The sequence below is a fragment of the Scyliorhinus torazame genome, chromosome 22 (assembly GCF_047496885.1).
Source record: "Scyliorhinus torazame isolate Kashiwa2021f chromosome 22, sScyTor2.1, whole genome shotgun sequence".
NCBI lineage: Eukaryota > Metazoa > Chordata > Chondrichthyes > Carcharhiniformes > Scyliorhinidae > Scyliorhinus > Scyliorhinus torazame.
In genome coordinates, this window is record NC_092728.1 from 94036450 (window position 1) to 94059135 (window position 22686).

Sequence of the window (22686 nt, forward strand, 5' to 3'; positions counted from 1 at the left end):
CCTTCCCTTTTCTAAAGAAATTGATTCTCTTTATAATACCCTTGTTCTTTCTTCCACCGCCCTGAAATCTTGCTACCCTTCCCCTGACAACTTTCTATGCAACCAAGCATGTGTAATTCACCTCATCCTACACTCTTGCCAAGAACTCCAAACATTCCTTCCACAAGTCAGAAACATGCGTGCACTTCCACAAATGGAGCATAGTGTACCGCATTCCCCTCTACACAGAGGAGAGGAGGTGCAGATGAAGTGGTCACTTTGCCAAACTTCTCGGTGCTGTCCATTTGATATAACTCTGACCTCCTCATGATGTCACCAGCTCAAGTGTCTCCTCTTGAGGTCAGCATGCTTGCAGTTCTTTGGCAAAAGTTCCATTTTCCAAATTTTTGCCCAAATGTTTCAAATGCTTTTAATTGCTGTTATGAATTTGTGGTGGCAGTGTGTTAATTGTCCAGGTTTAGTTTTAAATACATTTCTAGGCATTCCTGATACAGCTCCCACTGTTGATCATTGTCACCGTCCTAGACGCTACATCTGTGATTAAGTCTAGGCAGCTTATTTGTTGTTTTGTAAACAGTTCCATTTGCAATTCCTCAGAAAAAGCTGTCATGAGCACATGCGCCAAATACTGGGCAACATCCAGGCTTGGACCGATAATTGGCAATGACAGTCATGTCACTAAAGTGCCAGTCAATGATCACCTAGCAAGAGAGTCTAAGCACCTTCCCATGACATTCAGCAGTACTAGCATCACCAAATACCAAAATCACTATCATTCTGGGAGTCACCATTAGACAGAAACTTAACTAGAGCAGCCATATAAACTGTGGCTACAAGAGTAGATCAGATGCTGGGTATTCTGTATGATTCATTCATCTCCAAAGTCTGCCCGCCATCTTCAATGCCAGGTTGACCAACCATCCCTGATTTTATGGGATCATCCCATTATTGAGATGATTGTCCAGGTCCTGGATTGTATGTCTCTGGGATGCTTTTCCTGTGGATCTTGTAAATCTCATGCAGCGCAGAACACATCTATGAAGGGTTTAAAATCATTGAATGCAGCAGAATGCTCCTGGGAAACTGCTGGGGAGCTTCTGTGAAGTTCCCACAGCTGAAGGTGGGCTGCACAAACAAGATGAACAAGGCACAAGAGAATGGGAACTTTGATAATCAACAAGGAGGTACAGATAACAGTCAAGGACCACAGATGTGTGTTTGCTGATAGTATAATTATTTAGACGCGCCAGGTTAGTGATTGAATATTGTAATTAGACAAGTGTCTGGATACTGTTATTGGTTAACTAGAATCCTGTAAATAGAGGGTCATAAGTAGAAACAGGGCAGCATGGCGGTGCAATGGTTAGCACTGCCGCCTCATGGCGCTGAGGACCCAGGTTCAATCCCGGCCCCGGGTCACTGTCCGAGTGGAGTTTGCACATTATTCCTGTGTCTGCGTGGGTCTCATCCCCACAACCCAAAGTTGTGTAGGGTAGGTGGATTGGCCACGCTAAATTGCTCCTAAATTGGGAGAAAAAAAGATTGGGTACTCTGGCTCCACCACTGGTGCAGCTTGGGAGCATTTACAAAGTGCACTGCAGCAACTCACCAAAGCTTCTTCAAGTGCACCTCTCAAACCTGCAACCTCTTACCTCAAAGGATAAGGGTAGCAGGCACATGGAAACACCACCAACATTAGGAAACAGATCATCGGTTCTTCCATGTCATTGTCAAAATCTCGGATCTCACTCCTTAACAGAGCAGCTTCACCGCCCAAATTGCAGCAGTTCCTGAAGACCGTTCACCTCCACCTTCTTATGGGCAACTGAGGATTGGACAATAAATTCTGGCCTTGGCACTGGGTCCCACATCCTGTGATGAATTGAAAACAGCACCCCATCATCGAACATGGAGTACATTAAGTTTATTTGGAGTGGAAACTAGACAATCCTGCTTTCCTAGCTTAGTGAGGCTAACAGTGTAAATTAAACTTCATCATACTCCAGCAGCTGTCTGATCAATGAAACTAATTCTGCAACTATCTGCGTTCTGCCCTTTTTAAAAAAAAACAATAAAGCCGCTGTTGGGACAAAAATATAGATTTAGAGCTACAAAAAAAGCAAAAAAACTTTTATAATTATAAAAAAGAAAATGAACATACTTGGCTCGCAAAACTGTCATGGCGCTGTCCCTGCGATCCTGCCACAGCGCGTGTAAAAATGCAATGGCAGCACGGTGGATGAGAGGGTGACACCAGTACTTTCCTTGTTGCTTGGAGTCAATAAATTCCAGTACCACCTGCAGACAGCTCCATTCCCCCAAGATAAACTCCTGTGAATACATGTCACAGAACCATTAAAATTAAATTTGGTCAATGCGACATTCAACTTTTAGATGCCCGTGAGGTGCCAGGTGCATTTTTATTTCTCACCTTTGATCCAACTGCATCATCTTTCACTTCCAGATTCAGGAAGAGCTCAATTAAGCCGGGCTGTGTTTCAACTGCAACAGTTAAAAACTCCAGGATCATCACCTTAATCCGCATGTCCTGAATCACAGAAAATATGTTAGTTAGCATTTTTTGTTAGCTGTAGAAACTCATTTTCTTACACTCTTCTCATCTTTAAACTTCCCTTCAGAATCCCAACTGAGTCAAATATATTGTATATTTGCTTTTTCTCGAGTCAGTAGCATAGGGCATTAGCATCATCATCTTGTGAAACAAGTATACAAGCACCTCTGTTTTGCTCTGCAGTCTATTAAGAAACGCGTCACGTATTGCTGCAGCATCACTTCCAAGGCAGGCGTACACTGACATTGGAGCCACCTGAAAAGTATAACAGAAATGTTTCAATGCGCATATTTACAACTCTTCTCTACGGTACTTTTATTAACTTCCCAATCCCCCAAGAAATGTCTTCTCACCATCTGCTCTTCTTCAGCTATGAATGTGGGATGTTCAGTTCAGACCCTTTCAAAAATCATACTTATTTAATCAGGCTTCTATTGAAAGAACTCTACTTTCTTTGGTGCTACACTTCAATGGATTTCACCATTTACTTTTAAGGCATCCATAATTTTTAAGATTTTATAAGCACACTCTTTGTGAAGGAAGTGTTTAATGTTCTACATTCACTATGTAATTACACTAAGTCTTACACATAGGCATGGCAAGTATAAAAATGTAATTCGTAAAAAGATTAAAATGACAAAATGGCTGTTGGTTGACTGAATATTGGAGATTTTGGATCTTTATTACATTACCTTCAACAGGTTTACATCAACAGATCTTTTAACTTTATTCATATTCCATTTAGAGTGAGAGGGGGAGTTTAGCCTCAAAATCTAAGCTCAATATGCATGATAAAGAATGTCCAAATCAGCAACACCCCAGGAGTGCACCTCAAGGTGCCCCAATTGCCTAATGGATAAAGCACTGGCCTCCTAAGCCAGGGCTTGTGGGTTCAAGTCCCATCTGGGGTAGAGCAGCTTTTTAAAAAAAAAACACCATGTGCAACACTGGCAGATAGATTTCTTTGCACATTCTCCCAGTGTCTGCATGGGCTTCACCCCCACAACCCAAAGTTGTGCAGGGTAGGTGAATTGGTCACACTAAAATTACCCCTTAATTGGAAAAAAATATTATTATTTTTTTTTTTTTTTAAAAGAGTGCACCTCAAGGCAACATCTACTCAAAACACACTGCTGGCAGAGACTGATAACGGAATTGTAAACAGAGCATCCACACTCGCATTAAGCATTCCTCTTTCTGTATTATCTATCTCCCCACTCACACCTCCCTTATTGTCTGACTACAGTTACTAACTGTTTGAAAACAGAATAATGAATGTTTGAGAGCAATTATGAGGCATTATCAAGCCATTTAAGACATGACGAATCTCAATAACATATCTTGATAGTTTGAAACAGCGATCTATACCCTGCACTCAATATCTTGACCCAGGCGCTGACTTTAGCCCTAACTCCAAGACTCCAGGGAATCCTGACCATAGATCTGGTCCAATGCAGTGTACACAAAACTAATGTACAAGTTCAAATTACCATTAAAGGCATGTGACTAGTATAAAGCAGGGAGCCCGACAATTCTTGTTTCTGCAGATTTAATTGTTAAATCTGGATTATGGCGCTGGAATTCATCAAAATAAAATGGAAAAATTACTGATCTCAAAATATGAATACTACAATGCTCCAAAATAACATGACTCCCCCGGTTCTGATGGCTTACATCCTAAGGTTCCAAAAGGAAAGGGGTAGCTCCAGGGAGAATGGATGCACTGGTTACTTTCCAAAATTACCCATTTTGTACAATGGCCCAGCAGATTGCAAGTTGGCAATCGTAACGCCATTAATACAAGAAAAGAGGAAGGGAAAAGAAGGGGAACTACAGGCCAGTTAGTCTGACATTAGTCATCAGGAAAATGCTGGAACCTATTATTAAGGAAATGATAACAATGCACTTTAGTCGATATAGTTTTACAAAAGAGAAACCGTGTTTGATGAGCTTAGGGTAGATATAGGCGGGGGGGGTGTCAGTGGTATACTTGAATTTTCAATAGGCTCTTGATAAGATATGGTGGGCATATCAGTAGGAATGGAAGATTGGTTAATGAACAGGAATCATTACTGGGCGGCGAATGTGGAGAAGGTACAGAGCTGGGTCAGAGGGGTTCACTCCCAATGGGTCAGAATGGAGGAGAGTTTGGGTAGGGGGTCGGGATTGAAGGCGCTAGCGACAGCGCTGCTCCCGGCGGCCCCGGGGAGATACAGGGAGTCCGGTAGTAATAGCTTTGTTGAGAATTTGGAGACAGTTTCGACAGCACTTCGGGTTGGGGGCAGGGTCAAGGGAAATGCCAATTCGGGGGAACCATAGATTTGAGCTAGGGAAGTGGGATGGAAATTTTCGGAGATGGAGGAGAAAGGAATTAGGACACTAAAAGATTTGTTTCTTGGGGGTCGTTTTGTGAGATTGAAGGAGCTGGGAGCGAAGTATGGGCTGGAGCAGGGGGAAATATTTAGATACATGTTGGTTCGAGACATTGCCAGAAAGGAGATACAGAGCTTCCACGTAGAGCCAGCTTCCACATTGCTGGAAGAGGTGCTGACAACAGGGGTCTTGAGAAGGGGATAGTATCGGCGGTTTACAGGGCTATTTTGGAGGAGAAGGCGCCGCTAGAAAGGATCAATTCAAAGTGGGAAAAAGAGTTGGGAGAAGGTGTGGAGGAGGGGTTCTGGTGTGAGGTACTCCGGAGGGTGAACACCTCCACCTTGTGTGTGAGGTGGGGGCTGATACAGCTGAAGGTGGTGTACAGAGCGCTGCTTACAAGGGCGATGATGAGCTGGCTCTTTGAGGGGGTTGAAGATGTGTGTGAACATTGCAGGGGAGGCCCCGCAGACCACATTCATATGTTTTGGTCCTGTCCAAAGCTGGAGGATTACTGGAAGGAGGTGTTTAGGGTAATCTCTAAAGTGGCGCACGTGAAACTTGACCCGGGCTATCGGGAGGCCATATTCGGGCTGTCGGACCAGCCGGGCTTAGAAACGGGCGCGGAGGCAGATGTTGTAGCCTTCACCTCATTGATCTCCCGAAGGTGGAGATCAACCTCTCCACCCTGTGACCTGGCGTGGCAGGGGGACCTGCTGGAATTCTTGACACTTGAAAAGGTAAAATTTGCACTGAGGAGAATGATGGAGGGGTTCTACAATTCATGGGCGTTATTCATTATGCACTTTCGAGAATTGGATCACATCGAACATTGGGGGGGGGGGGGGGGCCTGGGAGGGTTGGGGGGAGAGGGACTGTATGTGTTAATGGTGACTATGGGTGATTCCCAATTCCTTTTTGTCATTTGTTTATGTTAACATGCGGGCTAATGTTTGGGGTTTGGTGGATGATGGGATCATTGTTATGGGATTGACATCACATTTGTTACTGATTATTGTTTATTGTTGGATGTAAATTTGGGAGAAAATGTGAAAAAGGAGAATAAAAAATATATATTTTTTAAAATCATAGCATCATAGAAATTACAGCACAGAAGGAGGTCATTCAGCTCATCGAGTCTGCACCGGCCCTTACAAAGAGCACCCTACTGAAGCTCAGGTATCTACCCTATCCCGTAACCCAGTAACTTCCACTTTGGACACTAAGGGCAGTTTAGCATGGCCAATCCACCTAACCCGCACATCTTTGGACTGTAGGAAGAAACCGGAGCACCCGGAGGAAACCCACGCAGAAACGGGGAGAACATGCAGACGCCGCACAGACAGTGACCCAGCCAGGAATCGAACCTGGGACCCTGGGGTTGTGAAGCAACTGTGCGAACCACTATGCTACCTTGCTGCCCAAACAAGGGAAAGCACCTTCAAGGTTGGTGCCACAGAGATTTTGCCAACATGTTCTACATTCACCATTAAATTGGGAGCATTTCTTCACAGGTTACTTGCTTTGACCTAAAGGTATGATGGCACTGCTTGTATTTTGAACTCAGGATCTCCTGTTTACAAGACAGGCTCTTTAACCGTCTAAGCCACAGCGCCAATCATTTATTTATGTTTCCATGCGGGCTAACGTTTGGGGTTTGGTGGGAGGATGGGATCATTGTTATTGATATGGGGACTGACATTACATTTGTTACTGATTATTGTTTATTGTTGGGTGCAAATTCGGGAGAAAATGTGAAAAAGGAGGAAAATAAAAAATATTTTTTTTAAAATGGACAGGAAGCAAGGATTAGGGATAAATGGGCTTTTTAAGTTAGCAAGCTATAGAGTGTTGCAAAGATCAGTGCCTGGCAGTCATTTTCAATCTATAACTTATAGCAAGAGACCATGAGTAATGTATCTAAGTTTATTGATGATACAAAGCTAGATGGGAATTGTAAGATGTGAGGAGAACACAACGTGGCTGCAAAGAGATAGCGACAGATTACATGAGTAGTTGCAGTTAAGAGCATAATTGAGGTTATTCAATTTGGTCATTAGAATTGAAAGCAAAATATTTTTTCAAATGTTCAAGTTCAAAGAAACTTGGGTGTACAAAGCTAGCATGCAGCAAGCAATTCGGAAGCAAAATAGCATATCAGGGGATTGGAGTAAAGGAATAAAGAAGTCTTGCTACAACTGCACAGGGTTTTGACGCCTGGAATACAGTGCACAATGTTGGTCTCCATATCAGAGAAAGAATATACTTGCACTGGAGGCAGTAAAGGTTCACCAGCTTTGTTCCTGGGATGAGAGGGTTGTCCTATGAGAAGAGACTGAGTAAGTTGGGCTTTTATGCTCTGGAGTTTAGAAGAATGAGGGATGATTGCATTGACGTATACACAGTTCTGTGGGGGCTCCACAGGTTGTTTCTCCTAGCTGGAGAATCTGGAACTTGGGGGCACACTATCAGCATAAGGGGTCCGTAATTTGGGACTGAAATTAGAAGAAATGGCATCTTTGGAATTATCAAAAACATAAGAGTCATGAATACTCCATCGTTGAATATATTCAAAGTCGAGACAGATTTTTGGACTCTCGGAATCAAGAGTATGAGGAGCAGGCAGATTACCAGCCAAGATCATAGACGGGACGTGCAGGCCTAAGTTGTCGCACGGTCTATTCCTTATGTTCTTGAGTGGCAAAAAAGTAATTCAATTTTGTAAGACAAAATGCTTATGGAACATGAAACATAAGTACTCCAAGTTAAAACACTCAATCAGTTAACATTCCCACACACTTGCAACATAAACCTAATTTTTCTCCCCACCAATTATCCATCTATGCCTTGTTCAAGTCATCATTCTCGATACACAAGTCTAGATACTAAACTAAATGTCAGCAGGCTTTGAAGCACAGATGAGCTAATTCTGTCTTTGCCCATTATGCACACTGGCACGCTTCCAGCAGTGTTTGGACAGCATCAGGAGAGAACTTCTCGTTGATTTTCCCTTGCCAACCCAAGAATTCAGAGACCAATGCAAGTGTTTCTAGAGATCAGCAACCTCAATAGGTTAAAGTTCCATCTTGGGATGCATAAACTTCAAAACATAACCTACCATTGCAAGTCTCTTCAAGAGCTGGATAGCAAGCCGTGGCAGTGCAGCATCATGCCTGTGGTATATATACTTCGCCAAAACTGCTATCAAATTATTACCATGGGTACCTGAAATAGTTAACATGAACATAAAATAAAATCATCTTGCTTTAAGAACCAAGTTACCATTATCATATTGGTACCACAGAAGGATCACATCAAAAGGCTCACTCTTATTTGTTAATTTTCCATAAGTCAGTGATGACTGGGTGGGAGTAAGAGCAAGTGAGGTAAGATCAATCAACAGAAAGATCAGTTCTACTCTTTTCATATATTGTCAATTATCTTTTGCTACCCCTCACAGCTCTGCAGTCTGCCACTCTCTGCTCAAAGAAATGGGCAGAAGAGTCCTTACCATTGATGTATTTAACTTCTAGCTTTTTTGCCTCTGTTTCTAAAATACTACTTGATCTTTAATTTCTAATCTGTCAAGCCAACCAGTTAATTTAAAGGCCGTTAGTATTTAAACTCGTCTGTATCCACAGTGTTCCTTAGCCAGCTGGAAAGATGTCATGGAAAAATACACAACTATCAATATCTGGACAAACAATACTCAATAACCCCATCTGATTCAAAAGTTGTTTGGCCATTTCACTGTCAACAGAAGGAATATCTATTGCTCTATTCTGGAAAGCCAATTGGTGACACGATGATACCAAAGCCAATCTTTACTCAATCTTACATTTATTTACAAAGTGAAACATTAAAAGCATACATCGCCAAACTCAACCACATCATAGTTTCAGTAAGTATTTCCTCAAGTCAAACCCCAAATAATGCCCTCCATCTGCACGCAACTGATACATAGCTAACATCTGCCACTGATTTGTAATTTAATTGCAGTCCGTCTGCCAACCTAAAATGCGTCACTTACTACTTCTCTGGAATTACTACTTTATTAACTACTATCTGGTGTGTCACAACAGGACCCCGAGAACAAGTTAAAAACCACTACAAAATATTAACAGCAGTAACAATTGCATCCTATTCCCAAATGTTATTTCCGATTATTCATTGCTTCCCACGATGATTACATACCATGTTGTGTTAGGGCCTGTTCCAACGGCGAGACCACTCCTGATGATGGTTTCAGTTTGATGACATTGTTAGTTATAGAAAATGCTAGTTTGATTGTCTGAATTAGGGTCTGACCTGATCCTTCAGATCCACTGCGGCATTACAGTTTTAGCAGTTGTTTGAGAATGGAAGGGAAAGAAAAGCAGGAAATTAGATAAAAAATGTATTTGTCAATGGGCAAACCAGCAGATATCTAAATAGGCAACATTAGGAAGGGGTACAAGTTTCATACTTACAATATTCTTTGAAGGTAAAACTTGTCAACAATTGTAATTAATCTTTTACTTCCATTTACCTATATGTGTACAATGCATCAATCTTTGGCAGCAAAGACAAAGCAATATGGCTATGCAACATTGTGATGCTAAAAGTGTCTGTTTCAAACCTTAAAATGCAATAATTCTCACAGCACTTAATGTTATACCTTCAACACCCCATAACTTTGGATCAAAATCATTTAAATGTTTCTCTAACTTACAAAAATATGAATACCCCAGCATTAACTATCAATTAACATATGATGACTGTATGAAACTACAGTAGAATATTCAAACATTTATAGTAACTTCCATTTGTATGGTGCATTTAATGCAGAAAAAAGGTCTAAGGAGTTCCACGGAAGTACATTTAGACCAAAGGAGGAGATACTAGAACATTTAAATAAGGTCTTAAAGACGGAAAGGCACGTGGGGAGTCAGAGTTTTATGCTTATTTTAAATACTTTGAGATGTTTCCACCTGAACATTACTAAATTGAGGAATCGAGTACAAAAATCAAAGCTGCAATTCCAGTGTAGTACTGAGAAACTGCTGTACTGTCAGTGGTGCCATCTTTCACATGAGACATTAAATTGATACCCCATCCGCCCACTCTCCAAAAAGATGCTATGGTACTATCTTGAAAGAGTTGGGAGTTTATCTCCGGTGGCCTGGCCAATACTTAAATCTCAATCAACATCACACAAAACAGATTAGCGGTTATGAATTTGTTGTTTGTGGGAGCTGCGCTTCGTACCATAGAACAGGGACCGCACTAAGTATTTCACTGGATGGAAAGCACTTTGAATGCGCAATGTAAATGCTTCCTTTAAATGCAACTTGTTATTGTTAATGATGAATACCACCATTTTTTTCACAGGCATTCATTTTCTCTCTCTTTAGTTTGCTTCTTTACTTTTTCCTTGCCCAATTGAAGTCCTTCATATCTACTGTTTTAGTAGGAACCAGCAGGATTAGCTTCCACACCCGAAAACACCTTCCAATACTCTAGCAACTTGAAGTTCTCCCTTTTACTCCATTTTTAAGTTGCGTTTAATCAACATATTTGTTCCTACCTAATTATTAATTAAGCACACATCTATGGGAGTAATCCCAAGATTTTCCTTTCTTAATCAAAAATAATGCTCCCACCTGAAATGAGTTTGGGTAGTCTCAATATAGCTCCTACTGAAAGTGAGTGTACAGTATAAAAATGTCTATCCATTCAATTCTAAAGTCATACAACTTGATCAGTGAAACAAAGATAGCTAGAAAAACAGAACTGTCTACAAAACATCAGCACCTACTTTTCAAAGATGGAATTACTGCTTCAGAAAAGAGAAACGGTTTTGCTTTCTATCCAACATGTACTATACATAATATGAATAAAAGGCCAATAATGACTGGCATAGGTTAAATATTATCCATTCACCATTTGTACGCCGTGCACACAAAAACCTAAACAACTGTCAACTTATACCAGATTATTTGAAGTTTATCAAGTGTGGCAGCTTTTATATGAACCAAATGGCACCCTTTACACAACCTACCAATAAATCTGTCAGTGGTGCCATCTTTCACATGAGACATTAAATTGATACCCCATCTGCCCCCTCTCCAAAAAGATGCTATGGTACTATCTTAAAAGAGTAGGGAGTTTATCTCCGGTGGCCTGGCCAATACTTAAATCTCAATCAACATCACACAAAACAGATTAGTGGTTATGAATTTGTTGTTTGTGGGAGCTGCGCTTCCTACCTTAGAACAGGGACCACACTAAGAATTTCACTGGATGGAAAGCACTTTGAATTCATCATTTGTATGCCATGCACACAAAAACCTAAACAACTGTCTACTTATACCAGATTATTTGAAGTTTATCAAGTGTGGCAGCTTTTATATGAATCAAATGGCACCCTTTACACACAACCTACCAATAAATCTTTTACAAAGTTTCATGAATGCAGGTATTTGGTATTACATTTATAAAGCTTTTAGCGACAATCAGTGGATCCCTCCCTAAAAGAGCTGTAGTGTACCGACACTACTTGGACTGCAGTGATTCAAAAAGGAACTCATCACCATCTCGAGAACAATTAAAGGTAGATAATAAAATGCTGGCATAGCCAGCGACACCCACAGCCCACAAAAGTATACATTTTAAAAAGCTTTGTATTGCTGATGATGCAAAGGAAGTTGATTGGAGTGCATGTAAACTATACGCCTTGCCCGACCAAATTTTGTCATACAACATACCTGCTGGGCTGTGTTGCCATAACCACATCAATAGTGTCCACCCCAACAGCCATAATATTTATGATGGCCTGTCCAGCTTCTGTGTTTGCCAAACAATGGGTGCACAAAGACTGCAGACTGAGGGAGCTACTAAACAGAGAAAGAATAATGTTAAGCTTTATGCAAAGCAATGCCCTCCTCTGTAATCAGCCATCCCAAAAATTAAATTTAGAATGCAACCTTGCACCATACCTGCCTTGTGATTCCTCCACTGAATTCAGGTGCAGGATGGTATAAATAAGTTCACAAATCAGACAACCTGTGGGATGATGGTACAGCATGAAATTGTAAATGGATTAAAAGTGCATCATTCACAACTGTTTATACAGGTAACTGCACACGTTTTGCTCATTTTAAACCCGCTCTTACAATTTATTAAAATTATTCCAAATATTGAAAATTAAAATTGAGCTTCAATTGACTGCTTTTTGAAAGGAATATTCATGTCTTTAGCCTGCGAGTGGGTGTGGCAGTTGAGCCAATGAAGATTCCCAAAGTCATCACACTAATTACACCAAACCCATCTCACAGGCTCCCAATGGTTTGCAGCTGCAAGTTTCACTCAGGAAGTTGTCATGCTAAATTGGAGGCTGGGTGGGAGGAGGCCTCACCAACTCTGGCTGCACAATTAATATAGATTAATAGTTGATTGAGGAAAAAATGTGGAATTTCCTTAGAAACTTGTCTTTTGTGAAAAGATGATTTCTTGCACTTTCAACAGAGAGCAATGTGGAGATGTACATCTAGTATTTGACTGCCAGCTGTCTGTTACCAAGTACAACTATATTCCTTTGTGAATTAAAAGGATAGAATGGTGAGACAGGAATGCCTTCAGGTAGTACGGCGTGCGTTTACATAAAAGTTTCAATGGAGGACTCCGAAATTTAAAACTATGTTTGATGTTATCCGAATAAATTGTGTTTTGGTGTAATACTATTCGGCAGTTTTAATATCATTAGTATTGAGTCCATTTGTAGCTTTAGCTTTATTTGACAGTGATTTTCCAACTCAAAGGTATCAGACAAGTAATACAAAAACCAGTTTTCTAGTGTATAGCCCAGCGATGAGGATACCTTTTTGCCCGACCCATCTCCTGAATGTTATGAATTGTAAATGCCGGATCAGAGAGCTAATTAACAAAACAACAATCTGGTAAAAATGCAGAGCAAGCATTGTGAAGGAGCATTTATAAAAAAAATCTCTTATTCCTTCTTTAAAATGCCCGTCTATACTAATATCTCCTTTTGTGGTCGAATGTCAACTTTTTTAAAGTACAGTTCCCATAAAGTAGCTTGGGATTTTTAATTACGTGAAAGGTACTCAACAATTATAAATTGTTGTTGTTAAAAAGAAATAATCTTTATTGTCACAAGTAAGCTTACGTTAACACTGCAATGAAGTTACTGTGAAAAGCCCCTAGTCGCCACATACCGGCGCCTGTTCGGGTACAGAGGAAGAATTCAGAATTCTCAGCTGGTACGGGAATTGAACCTCCGCTGCTGGCCTTGTTCTGCATCTCAAACCAGCTGTCCCCACTGAGCTAAACCAGCCCTGTTGTAATGCTAGAACCAAGTTTCACAACCTGTCAGGGTACTGAAGTGAACTACATCGTTCTTTCTCCTGCTCTCCAATGAGAGAAAGCAAATAAATGTCTGGAATTCCAGCTAAACTGGATGGAGTATCGCACAAACCATTCCCTTTGATAAATGTGCATATGCACAATACAAAACACGAAGGGTTTGCATTGTGACGGGAAAAAACAACAACCACATATTAAAGGGAACTTTGGTCATTAGGAAGCAAAACTATCTCAGTATGCATTCAGTAAATTTACTACTCAAACTGATGTACCTCCAGTTTTAATCAAACCGTTATTCTTATGGTTTTCTCCACTATTTATGTTGGAACTTGTCTGAACTTCAATCAGCAACTTAAAATCAAGAACCAAGCTGATGACTTCCGGGTGCGGCAATGACCAGCTGAGTCGCACGTTTCGGCAGCTCCCGGTGAAACGGACTTTTGGGCTCTTGATAGGAGCCCCAACGGCAATTTTGACGGCTAAAAACACTGTGCGGTAAACCAGAAGGGAATCCCCCCTGGATACGGATGAAAAAAGGAGAAAGTGGCCGGATTGCAGTGGATCCTTTAGAACAGCGGCAAGGAAGGCAAGCAAAAACCAAGATGGCATCGGAAGGTGGTAGTTTAACATGGGGCCCTGAACAACAAGAGTTCTTGAAATGCTGTGTGGAAGAGCTCAAAAAGGAAATGAAGAAAGAGCTGTTGGCCCCGATACTACAGGCGATCGAAGGGCTAAAGGAGGAACAAAAGACCCAGGAGCGGGAGCTTCGGGTCGTGAAGGCAAAGGCAGCCGAGAATGAGGACGACATACAGGGCCTGGTGGTGAAGACGGAGACGCATGAGGCACATCAGAAACGATATGTGGAAAGGTTGGAGGCACTGGAGAACAACGCAAGGAGGAACAACCTGAGGATTCTTGGTCTTCCTGAAGGTGCGGAGGGAGCGGACGTCGGGGCATATGTGAGCACGATGCTGCACTCGTTAATTGGAGCGGAGGCCCCGGCGGGTCCGTTGGAGGTGGAGGGAGCATACCGAGTGATGGCACGAGGACCGAGAGCAGGAGAAATTTCCAGAGCCATAGTGGTGAGATTCCTCCGTTTTAAGGATAGCGAAATGGTCCTTAGATGGGCAAAGAAAACTCGGAGCAGTAAATGGGAGAACGCGGTGATCCGCGTTTATCAAGACTGGAGTGCGGAGGTGGCGAGAAGGAGGGCGAGCTTTAAATCGGGCTAAGGCGGTGCTTCATAAAAAGAAGAAAATTTGGAATGCTGCAACCGGCAAGACTGTGGGTCACATATCGAGGGAGGCACCACTACTTTGAGACGGCGGATGAAGCGTGGACTTTTATTGTGGAAGAAAAACTGGAATGAGCGGGTTATTAAAAAGAACGTTTGAACAAAGTGGTGGGGCGAATGTGGGGGGTGAAGAGGGGGGTTAAAAAGGGGGGAAAGAGGAGTTTTATGTACTAATCCTGCGATGTGGTAACTTTTCTCTCTTCCACAGGTGGTGATGGGGGAGGAGAGGAGGTGGAGGAGATGGGGCGTTGGCCATTGGGGGCGGGGCCAAGGGAGAAGCGCGGGCTTGGTTCCCGCGCTATGATAATCATGGCGGGAATAGAGAAGCAGGAAGGAGGGGGCGTCGCACGGTGCGAGCAGAGGTCACGGGGGGAAGCCGAGGTCGGCCAGAGTTTGCTGACTTCTGGGAGCAACATGGGGGGAGTAATTACGCTAGCGGGGGATCTAGCGGGGGGGGTGGGAGGGGGGAATTACTGGGTTGCTGCTGCTGGGGAGAGGGGGGAGCTGGTATGGGAGGGGATGGGCGAGGGGGCACCGCCTGGGGGAGATACAGCTGCGTGGGAACCGGGTGAGGAGCTGGAAAAAGGTGATGGCTAATCGACAAGGGGGGGGGTTTAGGAAGCCCCCCAACCCGGCTGATCACGTGGAACGTGAGAGGGCTGAACGGGCCGATAAAGAGGGCATGGGTACTCGCACACCTTAAGAAACTTAAGGCAGATGTGGTTATGTTACAGGAAACGCACCTGAAACTGATAGACCAGGTTAGGCTACGCAACGGATGGGTGGGGCAGGTGTTCCATTCGGGGTTAGATGCGAAAAACAGGGGGGTGGCTATATTAGCGGGGAAGCGGGTAATGTTCGAGGCAAAGACTATAGTGGCGGATAACGGGGGCAGATAAGTGATGGTGAGTGGCAAACTACAGGGGGAGACGGTGGTTTTGGTAAACGTATATGCCCCGAACTGGGATGATGCCAATTTTATGAGGCGGATGCTAGGACGCATTCCGGACCTAGAGATGGGAAAGCTGATAATGGGGGGAGATTTTAATACGGTGTTGGAACCAGGGCTGGATAGGTCGAAGTCCAGGACTGGAAGGAGGCCGGCAGCAGCCAAGGTACTTAAAGATTTTATGGAGCAGATGGGAGGTGTAGACCCGTGGAGATTTAGCAGACCTAGGAGTAAGGAGTTCTCGTTTTTCTCCTATGTCCATAAAGTCTACTCGCGAATAGACTTTTTTGTGCTGGGAAGGGCGTTGATCCCGAAGGTGAGGGGAACGGAGTATACGGCTATAGCCATTTCAGATCACGCTCCACACTGGGTAGACTTGGAGATAGGGGAGGAAACAGGAGGGCGCCCACCCTGGAGAATGGACATGGGACTAATGGCAGATGAGGGGGTGTGTCTAAGGGTGAGGGGGTGCATTGAAAAGTACTTGGAACTCAATGATAATGGGGAGGTCCAGGTGGGAGTGGTCTGGGAGGCGCTGAAGGCGGTGGTTAGAGGGGAGCTGATATCAATAAGGGCACATAAAGGGAAGCAGGAGAGTAAGGAACGGGAGCGGTTGCTGCAAGAACTTTTGAGGGTGGACAGACAATATGCGGAAGCACCGGAGGAGGGACTGTACAGGGAAAGGCAAGGGCTACATGTAGAATTTGACTTGCTGACTACGGGTACTGCAGAGGCACAATGGAGGAAGGCACAGGGTGTACAGTACGAATATGGGGAGAAGGCGAGCAGGTTGCTGGCACACCAATTGAGGAAAAGGGGAGCAGCGAGGGAAATAGGGGGAAGTGAGGGATGAGGAAGGAGAGATGGAGAGGAAGGAGAGATGGAGCGGGGAGCGGAGAGAGTGAATGGAGTGTTCAAGACATTTTATAAAAAATTATATGAAGCTCAACCCCCGGATGGGAGGGAGAGAATGATGGGCTTCTTGGATCGGCTGGAATTTCCCAAGGTGGAAGAGCAGGAAAGGGTGGGACTGGGAGCACAGATCGAGGTAGAAGTGGTGAAAGGAATTAGGAGCATGCAGGCGGGAAAGGCCCCGGGACCGGATGGATTCCCAGTCGAATTCTATAGAAAATATGTGGACTTGCTCGCCCCGGTATTGACGAAGACCTTTAATGAGGCAAAGGAAAGGGGACAACTGCCCCCGACTATGTCTGAAGCAACGATATCGCTTCTCTTAAAGAAGGAAAAGGACCCGCATTGACCTATTTCCCTCCTAAATGTAGATGCCAAGATCCTGGCCAAGGTAATGGCAATGAGAATAGAGGAATGTGTCCCGGGGGTGGTCCACGAGGACCAAACTGGGTTTGTGAAGGGGAGACAGCTGAACACGAATATACGGAGGCTGTTAGGGGTAATGATGATGGCACCACCAGAGGGGGAAACGGAGATAGTAGTGGCGATGGATGCCGAGAAAGCATTTGATAGAGTGGAGTGGGATTATTTGTGGGAGGTGTTGAGGAGATTTGGTTTTGGAGAGGGGTATGTTAGATGGGTGCAGCTGTTGTATAGGGCCCCGATGGCGAGCGTGGTCACGAATGGACGGGGATCTGCATATTTTCGGCTCCATAGAGGGACAAGGCAGGGATGTCCTCTGTCCCCATTATTGTTTGCACTGGCGATTGAGCCCCTGGCGATAGCGTTGAGGGGTTCCAAGAAGTGGAGGGGAGTACTTAGAGGAGGAGAAGAACACCGGGTATCTTTGTATGCGGACGATTTGCTACTATACGTGGCAGACCCGGCGGAGGGGATGCCAGAAATAATGCGGATACTTGGGGAGTTTGGGGATTTTTCAGGGTATAAATTGAACATGGGGAAAAGTGAGTTGTTTGTGGTGCATCCAGGGGAGCAGAGTAGAGAAATAGAGGACCTACCGTTGAGGAAGGTAACAAGGGACTTTCGTTACCTGGGGATCCAGATAGCCAAGAATTAAGGCACATTGCATAGGTTAAATTTAACGCGGTTGGTGGAACAAATGGAGGAGGATTTCAAGAGATGGGATATGGTATCCCTGTCACTGGCAGGGAGGGTGCAGGCGGTTAAGATGGTGGTCCTCCCGAGATTCCTCTTTGTGTTTCAGTGCCTCCCGGTGGTGATCACGAAGGCTTTTTTTAAAAGGATTGAAAAGAGCATCATGGGTTTTGTGTGGGCCGGGAAGACCCCGAGAGTGAGGAAGGGATTCTTACAGCGTAGCAGGGATAGGGGGGGGCTGGCACTACCGAGCCTAAGTGAGTATTATTGGGCCGCTAATATTTCAATGGTGAGTAAGTGGATGGGAGAGGAGGAGGGAGCGGCATGGAAGAGATTAGAGAGGGCGTCCTGTAGGGGGACTAGCCTACAGGCTATGGTGATAGCCCCATTGCCGTTCTCACCGAGGAACTACACCACAAGCCCGGTGGTGGTGGCTACGCTGAAGATTTGGGGACAGTGGAGACGGCATAGGGGAAAGACTGGAGCCTTGGGGGGGGTCCCCGATAAGAAACAACCATAGGTTTGCCCCGGGGGGAATGGATGGGGGATATGGAATGTGGCAAAGAGCAGGAATAACGCAACTGAAAGATCTGTTTGTGGATGGGAAGTTCGCGAGTCTGGGAGCGCTGACCGAGAAATATGGGTTGCCCCAAGGGAATGCATTCAGGTATATGCAACTGAGGGCTTTTGCGAGGCAACAGGTGAGGGAATTCCCGCAGCTCCCGACACAAGAGGTGCAGGACAGAGTGATCTCAAAGACATGGGTGGGGGATAGTAAGGTGTCAGATATATATAGGGAAATGAGGGACGAAGGGGAGACTATGGTAGATGAACTAAAAGGGAAATGGGAAGAAGAGCTGGGGGAGGAGATCGAGGAGGGGCTGTGGGCAGATGCCCTAAGCAGGGTAAACTCGTCGTCCTCGTGTGCCAGGCTAAGCCTGATTCAGTTTAAGGTATTACACAGGGCGCATATGACTGGAGCACGGCTCAGTAAATTTTTTGGGGTGGAGGATAGGTGTGCGAGGTGCTCGAGAAGCCCAGCGAATCATACCCATATGTTTTGGTCATGCCCGGCACTACAGGGGTTCTGGGTGGGGGTGACAAAGGTGCTTTCAAAAGTAGTGGGGGTCCGGGTCGAACCAAGCTGGGGGTTGGCTATATTTGGGGTTGTACAAGAGCCGGGAGTGCAGGAGGCGAGAGAGGCCGATGTTTTGGCCTTTGCGTCCCTAGTAGCCCGGCGCAGGATATTGTTAATGTGGAAAGAAGCCAAGCCCCCGGGGATGGAGACCTGGATAAATGACATGGCAGGGTTTATAAAGCTAGAGCGGATTAAGTTCGTTCTAAGGGGGTCGGCTCAAGGGTTCACCAGGCGGTGGCAACCGTTCGTCGAATACCTCGCAGAAAGATAGATGGAATGGAAAAAAGAAGGCAGCAGCTGCGGCCCAGGATCGGGGGGGGGTGGGGGGGAAGAGAGGAACCAGAAGGACTCTCAGGGTTGTTAATATATACTGTATAATATGTATAGGTCGTTGCGACAGATAATTATATATTGGACTGTTAAATTATATTTTTGGAGAGTGTTACTTGTGATAAGGCAGTTGCCAATTAGGGTTAGTTTTCATTTTTGTTATTTATTATTTATTCATTTTTTGTTTATAAAATAGGTCATTGTTATTTGTGTTGTTATAATATTGTGTAAAGGATGCACAATGTACTGTGTTGGTTGACCAAAAATTTTCAATAAAATATTTATTAAAAAAAAAGAACCAAGCTGATGACAAGTTTGGGCTGAGACTATTATTCCCTATTGAAATATTTTTGAGAATAGTCCTGAACAAAAAAATTAATTGGAATAATAACTGCTTTTCTACTCTGCACACTGAAAGATCGCCTAACGATTACCATGGGTTCTCAGAATGCCCGATAGATTAACAAAATAATTAATTTTGTGCCAATGGGATTGGTAGGAGAAAACCACTCTCTGGTGGCTGAAGGAATGAGAATTTATGAGCTTCACTCAAGGACATAGATCTCAGGTGGGCGTTTCCATACAGGAATCAGAAAATGTGGAACCACAAATAAGCTATACTACACAGGTAAAACAATATGCAGCCAAAATTATTAATGCAATTGACAATTGGGAGTTTGAGCGGGTGGCAAGGTGGTGCAGTGGTTAGCATGTAAATGGCGGTGATAATTACTAAGGAGGGTGCTGATAGTGGCACATTAAGAGATCAGAATGTGCTAGTATATATGTACGCTATGTTAATTTGCATTTTTGAAACCTAAATTCACCATCATGTCTATTTCAATACTGTAGCGCACAATGACTTACGCGAGACGAGAAGCGATGAAGTCTATCTAGGCTACAATTTATTAAGCGAGACTTGTTCCCCACCAGCTCAGTAACAGAATGAGGCTGCGGGGAGAACTCGAGCTCTTATACTCCGCCTTCGGCAGATCCAACCAGGACCCGGGAACTGTCAGCCAATAGCCTCTTGGCTTCACAGGTACCATATTACCCCTAATACATACCACCACAAATACAAACTCCCAAAGTTTTTTTGGGTTCAATCCTGGCCCCGGGTCACGTTTGCACATTCTCCCTGGGTCTGCGTGGATTTCACCCCCGCAATCCAAAGATGTGTAGGTTAGGTGGATTGGCCACATTAAATTGCCCCTTATTTGGAAAAAAATAATTGAGTACTCTAAATTTATTTTTAAAAACTATTGGGAGTTTGGATTAAAATAGGCATGATGGTGAATTTAGGTTTCAAAAATGCGAATGAACATAGCGTACATATATACTGGCACATTCTGATCTCTTAATGTGCCACTATCAGCACCCTTCTTAGTCATTATCACCGCCATTTACATTCACTCTGTCCACATCTTTGTCAATCTCTACCTATCGCTGGTCCTCTATCCAGCCCCGCTGCTCCACGACCCCTCCCACAGTACAAGTCTCATCCTATTTCTAGTTCTCTCTAGCTTTGACAAAGAGTTATCTAGACACGAAGCATTAGCTCCGTTCTCACTCCACAGATGCGGTCAGTCCTGCTGAGATTGTCCAACATTTTCTGTTTTTGTTACACATATACTACTTATTTAAACCATACCATTAAAGAACAGTTGTTGGTGTGAACAATTCATTTAAATATCTAAACTATTGAACTCAATTCCTTGAAAAACATACTAAGACAACAAACCTATCTTATCAAATAATGCATGCCACATAGAGCAGCTTGAATACAACAGCACCCATGGCACTAATAACTGAAATGCAGCAGTAGATTAAATAGGTAATATAACTGTGGCTCAAAAAGCAGCATTCTCCCTACTCCCAAACATGCCAATGCAATAAATTGCTGAAGCAAGCATGGTCAGAGCCATCATCCATCAGAAGATATCAAACCGAGGTATTGCCAGACTCCTCTAATGACTCAGGAGAAGATTGAAGCTTTCATGCCATTATTTGCAAGGAGCTCTCTCAGTGGCCTATCCAACATTCCTGCCTCATCCACCACCATAAACAACTGAGCAACTATCATTACTGTTAATTGGAGCTTGAGTATCAAAACGGTAGTTCGTCAAGTATCAAAATGGTAATTGTGTCTACTTTCATAACTGTGACAACTGTATAATCTAATTCTTTATGTAATGAAATGCTTTGAGAGTTTGAGAAACGCTATAATGGTCGATACAAGACCTCTATCCGAATTGGAGTACATGTTTACAAAATGATTTGTGCAAGAATCCTCACCAATTTCCTCTCTTATGCCATAGATGTTGTAGCGCCATTTAAGGTAGGTTGGCAGCAACTCTTTCAAAACAAAAACCACACAAGGCAGAAGACCTCGACTCTGAGTACTTCCCAGTTGCCCCTGTTGGAATGCACAAAAACACAATTGTGACATGATTACTAAATTGGATTATCTACATCTAATTATATTTGTGGCACTGATCCGATACACCAAAGCAGGATACTAAAAAAAAAGATAAGACTAAGAAGAAGTCAATTCTTTGAAGTCAACTCCATATACTTTTCCTATACACCACTGTCACGATTGTTTTATCTGGGTATTAAGTATGTGCCATCCCAAGGAGTAAAAGGTTGGAACGGCAGAGGGTAATAAATGAGATGTAGGTAGATAGGAGTGATGCAGAGGATGGGGACCCAGCAAAGCTGGAAAAGAGGAAGGAACTACAGGCAAGCTTTGACCGACTATCTACCAGGAAGGCGGTGCGTCAACTGAGGCGAGCAATGGGTGCAGTTTACCAACATGGAGATAAGGCGGGTTAGCAGGTCAGCTCCGGAGGGAAGCAGCAGCAAGGGAAATTGTACAGGTGAGGGATAGGGCAGGGAAGTTGACGGTGGCACCGGATCTGATTAACAAGGTTTTTGAGGAATTTTATGAGAGGTTGTACAGGTCAGAGAACGTGAGATGCAGGAATTTCTAGATGGGTTGGAGTACCCAAGGTTAGGGGAGGGGGTAGGGCTACATTAGAAGGAGCGATAGGGGAGCAGGAGATAAAGGATGCGATTGGGAGGATGGAGTCGGGGAAGGTGGCAGGGCTGGATGGGTTTCCGGTGGAATATTATAAAAAATTCAAGGATATGCTGGCACCCCCGATGGTGGGGATATTTGAAGAGGCGATAGAGAAGGGGGTGTTGCCACAAACCTTGGGGCAGGCATCGATCTCCCTGTTGCTAAAAAAAGATAAGGATCCGACGGAGTGTGGGTCATATAGGCCCATATCACTTCTGAATGTGGACGCAAAAATATTGACGAAGCTACTGGCGGGTAGGCTGGAGGAGTGCCTCCCGAAGGTGTTGGGGGAAGATCAGACGGGGTTCGTGAGAGGGAGGCAGCTCTTTTCAAAATTAGACGGGTATTGAACGTCGTTATGGCACCGGCAGAGGGGAAGGAAACAGGAGGTGGCTGTGGCATTGGACGCTGAGAAGGCGTTCGACCGGGTAGAATGGGGGTACTTGATGGCAGTTCTGGAGCGGTTTGGGATTGGACCAAGATTTGTGAATTGGGTAAAGCTACTATATAAGGAGCCGAGGGCGAGTGTCCGCACAAATAACAACAGCTCGAGATACTT

The 22686-nt window shown here is 44.0% G+C and overlaps 1 protein-coding gene across 2 annotated transcripts in view; it reads right to left on the bottom strand.

The window, feature by feature from the left end:
* Positions 1-22686, bottom strand: part of nup188 (nucleoporin 188) — a 143226-nt gene that overhangs the window by 51738 nt on the left and 68802 nt on the right. Inside the window, exons 21-28 of one of the 2 annotated variants that reach the window (XM_072488611.1) lie at positions 21341-21461; positions 11920-11986; positions 11689-11814; positions 9137-9267; positions 8061-8167; positions 2738-2827; positions 2432-2548; positions 2162-2331 (exon numbers count right to left, since the gene is read on the bottom strand). In XM_072488611.1, the coding sequence (XP_072344712.1) occupies positions 2162-2331; positions 2432-2548; positions 2738-2827; positions 8061-8167; positions 9137-9267; positions 11689-11814; positions 11920-11986; positions 21341-21461 (929 nt within the window). Of the gene's footprint in view, positions 1-2161; positions 2332-2431; positions 2549-2737; positions 2828-8060; positions 8168-9136; positions 9268-11688; positions 11818-11919; positions 11987-21340; positions 21462-22686 lie in introns of both variants that reach the window. The other variant, XM_072488610.1, reaches the window with a different exon arrangement.